Below are 11,968 nucleotides of genomic sequence, written 5' to 3' on the forward strand. Positions count from 1 at the left end.
TTGTTCCCTCAACAAGGTCCAAGATTGAGGACCTTATCATTGATTTAAAACTTTATTTAGGGAAACTCAATTTTAAACTACTATTTAACAACCAAACTGTTGATTTTAAACCAAAGGAGCTGTGTAGGAAAAGTATGTTTAATCCCCCTATTTCTTTATCTCTTATTTTGTTTGAGAAATTGTGTGAGTTTGATTTTAGGGCATTTTTGATGGACAAGGACATTCATGTTACACGCAGTCTTAGTGGCTCTGAATACAAACTACTTAAAGAACTTATTTAGAACAAGACCGTTCAGGTTATGAAACCTGATAAAGGAGGAGGGGTTGTTGTTATGTATAAGTTGGATTATGTTAACTGCATGAATGATCATTTACTTGATGAAAATGTTTATGAAGAATCATCCATTAATCCTGATAACTTTTCTTATATGAAAATAGATTTAATGCGGAACGACATATTTGATCAGGAGCAAATTAATCATGATTTGTTCCTTTTTTTAAGTTCCAAGTTCCCCACAGTTCCATCAGTCTTCAGTATTCTGAAGATTCATAAAAGTATCCACAAACCCCCTCTTAGACTGATTGTTAATGCTGGCAGATCAAAGAACCATCCCTTGGCTAAATACATTGATATTCAATTGAAAAGCTGTTTGGACATTTTCGAGTTAATTTTACTGACATGATTTTTTTCAATACTGATGTCACCAACTTGTTTAATGTTATACCTCATGATACCATGACCTCGAATGGTTCCACAATTTTTTGGTAGAATCTACTAATTTTAATAATGAAGAAATTAACATTTTAGATTTATTTATGGAAGCAATCCCTAAAAATAATTTTGTGCTTTTTGAGGGACAATATTTTTTTACAAAAAACAGGTGTGGTTATGGGGGCCGTGTGTGCCCCCATTTTTGCTAACATTGTGTTAGCTCCAGTGGGAGAAAAAATTCATTTTTAATAGAGTCAAAAACAAGCCCCGGAGCGTATATCTTCATTTTTTGGATGATGTATTTATCATCTGGAATAAACCTGTTACAGAAATTAATGATGTTATTGCTTTTTGAACAGTACTACACCTTTTTTAAATTTTGCATATAACTATATTGACATCAGAATGAACTATTTGGATGTGGAGGTATGTAAAGGCCATCACAATAAAAGATTAATGAGTACTATTTACAGAAAACCCACGTACTCAAACAACTTATTACATTATTCAAGCTGCCATCCTGAACATCAGAAAAAAGGTATTGTGAAAGGGCAGTTTGTTAGACTTGCAAGAATGGTGTCAGAGGAAACTGAATTTCTTAGTCAATGCCATGTCTTAGCAGAGATGTTTTTTTCTAGGGGTTACCCAGACAGTTTGGTACAAAAGTATTTTGATGAATTTTCACTTAAAAGGGAAAATTAAATAATTTTACCTTTACTTGAAATAGAAAATGGTTGTGAACTTAATAAGGAAAATGACAACATCAGGGGGAAGAAATATTCATGTTCCTGTAGTACTAAGTTTAGTGTTGATGATTTAAAGATCCCTAGGATTTTGGCTAACAATTGGAGAGTGTTTTCTTGTTTTGATGGCTTGGTCAATTTGATTGGAAATAAACCAAGTGTTGTTTATAGAAAAGGAAAAACACTAAAGAACTACCTAGAAATGCAGGATTCCATGACTGCTAGACACTCCAACAGAAAACCAGGTACCTATAAATGTGGATTTTGCTGACAATGTAAGTTTATGGCAAACAAGGAAACTGTGACTATTAACAAACACCTGATTAGAGCAAAGTTTCATTGTACCTGTAACTCTGTTGGAGTTATTTATGCAGTGATATGCCTAGACTGTGAAGGATTTTATATAGGTAAGACACAAAATAAATTTAAAGATCAAATATATGAGCACACACTTGATAATTCCCTATCCAAACATATTTTAAAGTCAACTACACAAAGCTTTGTATTTTTTGGGTTAGAGATGACTGATAAAGACCCTAGGGGGGGACCCTGGCCAGATACTACTAAACTAAAAGAACCTTTCTGGCAAATAAAACTGAATACACACACTACACCAGGGTTGAATGAGAGCATTTCTATTGCTAGTGTTTTGAGGCTTCGGTCATATATTTACTAGATTTCTACTAGTAGGACATTTATATATATTTTTACTTACATTTTTTATATACTAATATAGACATGATAGATTTTTTTAGGACATTTTTAGTATGTATATTTTGGTTACAATGAATATGTAATACTACTTTTAACTTACAATGGGGAAGGTTGTTTTTTATGTGATTTTTACTTTATTTGCTGACTTTAGTCATGTGATTTACTGCTGAGGTTTATTTACACTTGTTCCAGTTTGATTTTATTGATTCTGATGAAGTCTACAATACACACTGATGAAAGCACTTAATCTTTGTTTAATAAATTAACTTCTTTTTAGTCGATACACAGTTCTGTCGTGCTGCTTTTTATAGTTAGATGTGATGGTGACATGTACCGTTTGAGCTATCTGTCTGGTTCTTGGTTTAGATCTTTATGCCTTTCCCCCGACTCCATTAATCCTGAAATTACTGCCAAATGTGACCAGGTTAAAGAGCAAAGTAATCCTCTTTGCACTGTATTGACCTCAACAGATTTGGTTCTCCTTCCTTTGGCATCAATTCCTTCACCAACCCTGGATTCTGCATCCAACTCCAGACCTCCAGTCTCACCTGACAGGCATGATTCACCCAGATATACCCAATCTCAGGCTGACTGCCTGGTTTCTGCAATTCCTTTAATAGCCAGACAACCTATGTTCTCCTCTCCAGTCTGACACACACTCCTGTCTTCTCATAAGCCATCTACACATAAGTTATATTCCACTAAATAAGAAAGATTCATTCACTGGGCACTCCAAAATAACACTAATTCCTTCTTAGCTCCTATTCATGATATTCTTGATTTTTTAGCCCAACTTTTCAAAGATGGGTTGGCTTCTTTGACAATCTAAGTCCAATTAGCAGCAATATCCAGTTTTCATATTGGTTTCCGAGGTTCTTCAGTTGCTTCACATAAACTCTGCAAAGGCTTTCTGAGAGGAAGTTTTCTTTTAAAGTCCCCTTATAAAGACCCTACTCCCCATTGGGACCTAAATTTGGTGCTGCAGGCTATCATACACCCCCCTTTTGAACCAACAGCTAAGTGTGATCTCAAGTTTTTTTCTTGGAAAACTGTTTTCTTGGTAGACAGAACTTCTGCAAGAATAATTTCAGAGATTCAAGCCTTGTCTTTCCAACCACCATATTTGATTTTTCACAAAGACAGAGTATCCGTGAGTATTAATCCATCTTTTCTACCAAAGGTGGTGTCAGAGACAAATGTCAATCAGTCCATTAATTTACCAGTATTTTTTCCAAAATTTAAGAACAAAGGTAAATACTTCTTACATTTATTAGATGTTCACAGACAATTGCATTTTTACCTTCATAGAACCAAGGATATCAGGAAGTCTGAGCAATTATTTGTTTCCTTCTCAGATATTAAACTGGGTAAATCAGTCACCAAAGTAACCTTGGCCAAATGGCTCACCAATTCTATTTTTCATTTGTAACCAATTGGGCATTGTAGTGACGAAACCTTTACGAGCCCATTCAATTAGAACAATGGCAATTTCATCTGTCTTCCAGTCTAGAGCATCTATGGATGACATTTGTGCAGCAGTGACTTGGGTTACTCCTCATACCTTTGTTACTCATTACAAATTGGATCTGCTGTCCAAGGATAGAGCATCATTCGGTTCAGTGGTGCTGAGAAACATCCTTCCTTGAGTCCACCCATGATCTAATGTAGCTGAGGACTCTGTCCTATAGGTTGAGGATAGAATGAAAATTGGCAACATCAGATAAAGAAGTTATATACTCACCATTACGTTCCATCTGTGTTGTCCATTTTCATTCTTCCTCAACTCTCCACCCACCAGCCCCCTACCTTTGAACTCCTAGAAGAGTGAGTGTTCTTGGGTGCCCTTGTACTGAGTTCCAGATATAGTCTCTCTGTATATTTCTGATATTTTCTTTTACTTCTATTAGCAAACAAGATCTGCGGTACTTAGGAAGGGTGCATTATGGGTAAGTGAGAAGCTCGATAGTTTTTTGGTTACCACAAGCTACTTTAACGGCTGAGTCGGTGCCTAGGGATCGGATTTGAGCCCCATAGGTTGAGCATGAATGAAAATGGCCAACACAGATGGAATGTTATGGTAAGTACATAACTTTTAATGTTATGGTAAGTACATAACTTGTTTTAAGCACCTTTCCAAGAGCTGTTAATAACAGGTCTTGCGCTAGAACAGCACTTAACTATCTTTGTCTTTTTCCTGATATTGAAGCGCAATTATGGTGCTCCATGTACTAAAATATGGTATTGAATTCTTGTCTGCTGTCATATCAACAGACTCTCAATTCTTTACAATTCACACACAGTCAGGACAGCAAATAATAGAACACCATAGTAAGGCAGCATCAGTTTTTAGTGTATTCCTTCTCAATTAGCTGCAGATAGCTAAATGATAAGGCATACTGTAAAGCATAGACTGCTTTATTATGGTGTCCACTGTTAGGCTGCACAACACTGCTAGACATCCCGAGTACAGCTACACTTAGTATAATAAAGCTTACCATGCTCTCCGGTGCACCATTCAGAAACACAAGATAGCCGTGGTACACATGGACTAACTAGCTCCATGTTCATGATTCAAAGTAGTCTGTGGTGGTGTGTAAGACATACTGTACAAGATACTTGTATGCACTGGTGCAGTATGTCTGTGAATCCCCAGACCCATCTTCTGGAGTTTGCCTGAAAGATATTCATTACATGTTACAGACTATAGATAATCCTTCTCAATGGAAACATTATATTTGGTCCACCACTAACTTATTGGTAAGATTATAAATTCTTTGTCAGAGTTAGAGATATTTATTTCCGTGACAAAATACCACTTGCTCTTTTAATTATAACATATACTTCATATTGTGGGAAAAACTTGCTTTGATGTATTAAAACACTGTAATTTGTTTTATTCCATTTGACAGAATATCTGCAAAATATATTTACCTTCAAATGGATGTTCTTAAAGTGGTGAGGTCTATATATTATAACAACATCCTTCTTGCTGAATATATATTTTGTTTTGTATTGAATGCATGTGTTAAACCTGTTACTACACAGTATGTGTTGAATCTTCATATAGCATATGTAGTCCTAGTTTAAAGATTGATATATTGTGCATTCAAGTTGCACAGCATTTATTTGTTTAACAACACAGATTCATAGGTAAGTACTTAGCTAGATGCCCTTGCAGGCCATTTTAAGCCTAGTCAGTTTTATGTACAGAATAACCAATCCCATTTGATTATAGACTGGCCTTACCCATCCCATGGTTGATAATTATATAATACTCCTAATTAGAATAACTGGAATCATACCCTAGATAATTTAAGGAGAGTCATGCATGGGATGAAGCATTTAGGAGCTGCCTGTGTCCATTAGGAGCTGCCTCTGTCTATTAGTAGTACAGGGTGCAAAACTATTTTTTAATTATTTACAAAGCAAAAATATTTGTGACTTGCCAAGGAAATCTGTAATGCACAGGATCCATCTGTACAATATCAAATATTTAGCTGATCTGTATGCATGCAGTGGTCACTCTCAAAACTTTTGACTGTTTAAAGTAGTTAATGTTGTGGCTTGTAGCATCTGTTTTTTAAAATGAAAGCATTGTGACAACAGTTTATGAGAATCAAGAATTATTTATTTTTATTTAATTGTATGTATTTATCCTTTGTTGACCAGGTTAGCCCACTAGATTAGTGGCTTCTTTTTCAGGGGAGACTCAAAGTGGTATTTACACTAATAGGAAAAATTTGGCCAAGGCATCGGGGAACTTCCCTTACTCTTTTCGATAAGGGATCATTTACATCCATTTGATCTAACCTGAACTCAAGCAGATAGTTTAACATTCCATCAGATGTACCTCACACTTGGTCAGGATTGCAGCATCCCCTTATGTGATAAATGTGTAACCTTATTTCCTTTTAGTTAATGAACTGTGAAACAGTAATAGGAAATCTTGGCTGGGGGGGGGGGAGGTTAAGCAGTGCTCAAAGTGAAATTTCAAATTATGAGTCACCTTATGCTTTTTATTTAGCCAGATAAGACTCAGTATATTGATGTGTCTGCTCTCCATGTGACACAGAAGCTTTGATCTTGTTCACTGACTTCCTCTGAATTAACATAAGGCTGTTGACCTAGTAGGACTAACTCACCCTACAAGGTGTAAATAAATAAATAAATGGTACTTTACCATTAAACCCCTACCACGCATTTTAGGAGCTATTGCTAACTGTCTTTAGGTTCATGCATTTTAACGTATAGTTTAGCAGCCTTAGTAAAAAAAGAAGTCTGTATTTCTTTAAGACATATTTGGCAAGAGTATTTTAGCAATGCGGATGAATCCACTTTATTGTTAAACTCTGAATGTTAAATTTAAAGTGCCTCATTTCAAATTATGCCAACACAATTTATTTCTGCAATTTGCTATGACTGACAGTTGGGAATTTTATGAATGTGGCGATAAGGCAGTACTTCCTCAACTTTAAGATCAGTGAACGTTTGGTGACGTTCTGTGTGTTAAACATTTCCTCACATAAAATATATAGGGGATATGGAAAATGCTAAATATATTCAAAGCCCAATCTCACTATTTATACCTAAACACTACTGTCCTTTTCATAAAGTCGCATGTCATTAGATGGAATCAGTAAACCAAATGCAAGCAGATGCTGCATGTCAGAGCTCTCCACTTGTTTGCTCAAGTATCAGGGATATAGGCAAAAATTATAAGAGACAAACAGCTAAAATGATTGACTGTTTTTTTAATGTTACCCTTTTTCATTTCTAAAGTTAACATAAGCATATTTTGTATCAGCATGCACGATTTTTTTGTACTAAGAATAACAGGCATAAAACTCAGTTGCTAATATAGAAAGTTGCCCTACTCATAAAGCTCATGCTCAATATTAAGCCATTTTCAAAACGAACTTATAGAACCGATAACATGATAATCATCAGAGTCAGAAAATGTCAACCTCGCAGCTGCACAGAAAGGCTGTCATACAAAGTATTAGTACTTAATACACTACTTGAAAGCCGTGTCATCTGTCTGATTTGCAGATGACCTTCAGTTTACCACGAAAGCAAATGTGATTGTAACCATCATATCAATGGGGACTGGGTGACATCTTCTCTTCATAACTGTAAGCAGGAGTCATCACCAAAAGAGATTTACGGCAAAGGGGACAACACTTGAAAGAAGATAACACTAAACAGTTTGGGAAATAGAACGTGTACTATCGATCCAAAGCCGTGGGGGAAGAAATAAGCCAAAAGGCACCAGTACAGATCCTAAAATGCGTGGTAGGGGTTTAATGGAAAAGTACCAAATAAATAGGTAAAATTACACAGATTGGTAAAGAATATCATGGGAATCAAGCCCAGGAAAGCATTATGTAGGCTGTGTGGTCTTAACCCCAGAAAATGTAGTTCAGTTATTTAAAAATGACAGATTTCTTTCATGTTGTTGACAAATTGTTTTTTCAGGCTTACATTTTCAGTCTAAGTAAAAAAACAGTGTAGTTGTACCTGATGCCTGCCACACTGTACTTTAAGTCACTGTGTTTGTTGTATTTTTATTTAAGGAACCAAAAGAAGTTCATTGCTGCATTCATCAGGAATGAAAAAGGAGTATCGTAATGGGCCCAGTGGCTTCCGATGTGCTGGCAAAAAGGTTGAAAATTCATTGTTACAAAAATGTAATTCCATCTCCCCCCTGGGTGGGGATTTAAACAGCCGTCAACAGAGCCTTCCACAAACATATGGATATATTGGGCATAAAGGTACTCACCATTCTGCACCTCCTTTCATGGGAATGTCTGCCAACAGCTCTACAGAAGTATTACTGAATGACAATGACAGCCTGTCTCATGTCCTGTCTGATAGTGAAGCTTCCAAACAAGCAGACCATGTCAGATTATTGAACCAGATGCTGGATTGCCAGGTAAGTGAAGAAAACAAAGGCCAGGATGAGCTGCAGTTAATGGTGTCTAATCTCTACAGCACACAAGATAGTACAGTCTTCCAGGCCAGTCGCAGAATAAATTGCAGTGAAAATCAGTTTAATGGATACGGAGCATCTAATTTGGAAAACAACTACTCTAAGTCTCAAGATTTGAACATTAAAAGACTGAGTACTATGTATGATGGTGAAGTATCAGAAGAAAAATTCAGTGGCTTAGACCAGAATGAAAAAGCAGAAGAAGTGTGGTCTGACAGTGAACACAACTTCCTTGATGAAGACATTGGTGGTGTTGCTGTTGCTCCATCTCATGGTTCGATTCTAATTGAATGTGCTAGGCATGAACTCCATGCCACAACTCCATTAAAAAAGCCAAACAGAAATTGTCCTACCCGTATTTCTCTTGTGTTCTACCAACATAAAAGTCTGAATGAGCCAAACCATGGACTTGCCCAGTGGGAAGCAAAGATGGCTGAAAGAGCAAGAGAAAGAGAGGAAGAAGCCAAGAGACTAGGTATTGATCTCAGCAGAAGTGGCAGTAGAAAATCAAAAATGTCTACCAGTGCAAATAAAGACCTCTTTATTGACGTCAGTGACATTGCCAAAGTTCCCTCACAGAAAACACTGACACTGACTAGGGACAGGGTGCTAACTGTATCTACATATGCCCTTACTCAAGTCACAGGACCTTACAATCGCTGGGTGTAGGAATTTGATAAATGTTTTACTGCCTTACCTCAATGCAGTAATTCATGGTTCTTAAAGGTGCTGTCTAAAGAAGTTTTAAGAGTGTTTTACTGTTTATTCATCTCAACCATTTTGCGGCTGAGGTAAAAAAAGATTTTTTAAACTGTGACATAACAGTTGGTGATGCATTTTGTAGATATTCTAAAAGAAAAAAGTGGTGCTTTAGAATCTCAGAAAAAAATGTAGTGTTTTGTATACAATTGGTGCAAATGAAATAGATTCAATGCAGAGGTTATTTCAAACAGAATGTTTTAACTTGAGAACTGATCTTAGATTAAGGAATTTTTAAAATGGTGCTTTTCAGATGCAGCCTGTTTACTGCAATTTTACTGTAAAATGTTTTTAAAAAGTTTTAGCAGATTCAGGTCTGGCGAGTGTGAAAAAAAATGTTTTTATTATTTTGCTTTTAATCTGTCTCATCTAATACCCTGTACAGCTTCTGATGCACATACCTGTTGGACTTTAAAAGATAAAATAAGCTATAATTTTATTTTATTTTCCTGACCCTCCCCCTTCCATAGTGCTAGGTGTACTAGTAGCTTCCATTCAATTGTCGCATCCCATGTGATTCAACAGAATCATTTTTAGATGACAAGTATCATTTTGGTATTATGTGCCTGTGCAGAGTCTTCAGATGTTATGCAGATAAAGAACACATTTTTTTAATGCCACTAGGAATGGTTGGAGGCTATTTTTAATATTTTGTCTAGTAATCTGTTTTTTAATTGTAAATATACCTAGTTTTTTTTTTAAAAAGCACTTTCTACTTTGTAAAATAACTTGAAATTGTGTAGTAATAGATGTTTATTAAGAATTGTAAAATACTGTAAATAGATCTATATATTGAGAGGTAAGCTACCTGCCACAGTGGAGTTCTGTATCTATGAGTTTTGCTATCATTACTGTTTTTAAATACGTTTTTATAGAGTTATTTGTAAAGAGCTATAAGCACTTCAGAGTAAACACTGGAAGCCTTACCAATTAATTTCAATTTAATTTGATTTAACAAAAGGATTATGCAGATATTATTTTCATGGTGGAAGATTTACATACATCTTTCTGTGTCCTGTCTTTCCAAGTCTTACTGAAAATATTGAGCACTAGCATTCGGGGTATCCATACCTCCTTCTTTGGCCTGTGTACAGCCTCCTTGCATGACAGTTGAGGGGCATGTGCACCCTCAAAACCACTGGTTCTTTTTAGGCACTTGCTGAGTTTAGGTCTTTTCCTAACATGTACCTTTGGAAAGTTTGTGCATTGCCATCACCAGATCATAAACTGGGGGTCCTGACTAATAATGACTTATTTGCCTGAAACAAGATGATAGCATTGATGACAGATGTTACCACTGCCAGAGTTTTGTATCTGCAGCTTACCAGTGTTGATGAAAGAATCTAGAAGCCTTTACAGTGCTGGCATTTGGCATTGATAAAATGGGTTCAGCACAAGGACCAGGCAGGCAGTGTATTCAGAAAATCACATGCAGAAGCAAAAAGAAACCTGCAGCATGGGCTTAAACCCAAGCCTAGCTTCTCTTTAAAGCATGTAGTACCTAACCTACAGTGGTATCCTCTTTTTCACCAGCAGAGTTGTTGTTCTGTAGAGTAAGGTCATCATCTTCTTTTCCTTGGACTGGCATGAAGTTGAATATGGAGGTACCTCACCCCACCCCATTCTTGGGCTGTAACCATTACCTCAAATTGCTCACTGGGGCAAGCAAACATCCTAAAGTCTTTGAGGAGATAGGTAAACATGTTTCAGAAAGTTATCTCTGCCTGAAACTGGAATGGGCTTGGGGTGTCAGCTCAATTAATCTCTCCTAGAGAGGATGATAATTGAAAAGGTCCCCAGCAACACCTGCTTGTATTTTTCAGTCATTAGCTTTCACCTTTCCCTTGCTGGATTGATTTCATGCTCAGTTTGCAGTGAAAAATGATCAGGTACATGTTTAGAGGGCTCTACTTCAATGTAACTGTGCCAGGCTTCTTGCATCCAGTTTACAGACCTCAGTCAGTCTGCTCTATTGCTTATAGTAATCCGCACAGCATAGCTATTTTTTTTGCAGAGAGGCTGGATCCTTCCACCTTAACTCTGTAGGGGCTTTGCCATCATACCCCTCATCTGTAAATATACTACATACAAGGTTTCACCAACTTGGAGAAAAGGGAAATACCTTTAATCCTTTTTTTACCATATTGGTGTAACCTCAGAGGGTATATTTTGAGACTGAATATGTGAGGGCAAAGTCCTGACATCAGGGGGTGCAGGATGGTGTAGCCCCCCCCCCCCCCCCCACACACACGCACACACACACATACACATATACAAAAAAAAACACACAGTTTCTCAAATTTTATGTGGTAAAAATACTTACCAAATGTAATTGTGGAACACTGGTAGGGGAGTGAACCTACCCTGAGTGTGTTTTCACTTATTCAGAATCTATCCCAAACTGAGTATGTTTCAGCAGTTGTATATGATGACATACTTGAGACCTCCTCTGACTTCTCATGTTATTGCCAGTTAGTACAGGTTTCACATTTACATGCTGAATGGCATTATATTGTTGTGTATCAACATTTTAATTTCTGCTACCATCCTTCTTTAGTACAGGAGAACAGAAGCTGGTCTGAGGTTACTAGCTACAAATGACAGCCTACCTTCTTTTTGGTACTTTGGCTATTGCTGAATTAGAGACTGACAGGAGCATTAAATCATCAAAAACTTAAGGTTGATGATGGGTTGATGATGGGTATTGCCCACTCCTTTCTTTTTTTTTTCCTGTAAACCTTATCAATTACAGAGTGAAGCTAAGAAAATAACAGAAATATTTGCTAAGAGAAAAGATAGCCTGCCTCCTTCCTGTGCAAAGTTTTCTAAGATGACTTCTTTGTGTTTTGGCCCATGAGCAGTCTTGTTTCCTATAGGACAAAATGACAAAAGTTAGCAGTCTGGATTTTCCCCAGTCTGGAGAGCAGACATTTGGAATTGCCTGGCTTTGGATGCCCACGCTCTAGAATTGTGTGGGCATCTCCTGGGTCATCCTTCATGCAGCCAATCAGTGCTGCATAAGCTCTTTTAAAAGTTAGGGTAAGATCAGTG

The 11,968-nt window shown here is 36.8% G+C and overlaps 1 protein-coding gene across 1 annotated transcript in view; it reads left to right on the forward strand.

Moving 5' to 3' along the window:
- TET1 (tet methylcytosine dioxygenase 1) overlaps window positions 1-10,017 on the forward strand; it is a 1,437,723-nt gene extending 1,427,706 nt beyond the window's left edge. Inside the window, exon 11 of the mRNA XM_044055524.1 lies at window positions 7,743-10,017. Coding sequence (XP_043911459.1) covers window positions 7,743-8,827 — 1,085 coding nt within the window. The 3' untranslated portion in view covers window positions 8,828-10,017. The remainder of the gene's footprint in view (window positions 1-7,742) is intronic.
- Window positions 10,018-11,968: the final 1,951 nt, after the last annotated feature.

This window comes from Protopterus annectens, chromosome 14.part0 (assembly GCF_019279795.1).
Source record: "Protopterus annectens isolate FY-2018-M chromosome 14.part0, PAN1.0, whole genome shotgun sequence".
Classification (NCBI taxonomy): Eukaryota; Metazoa; Chordata; order Ceratodontiformes; family Protopteridae; genus Protopterus; species Protopterus annectens.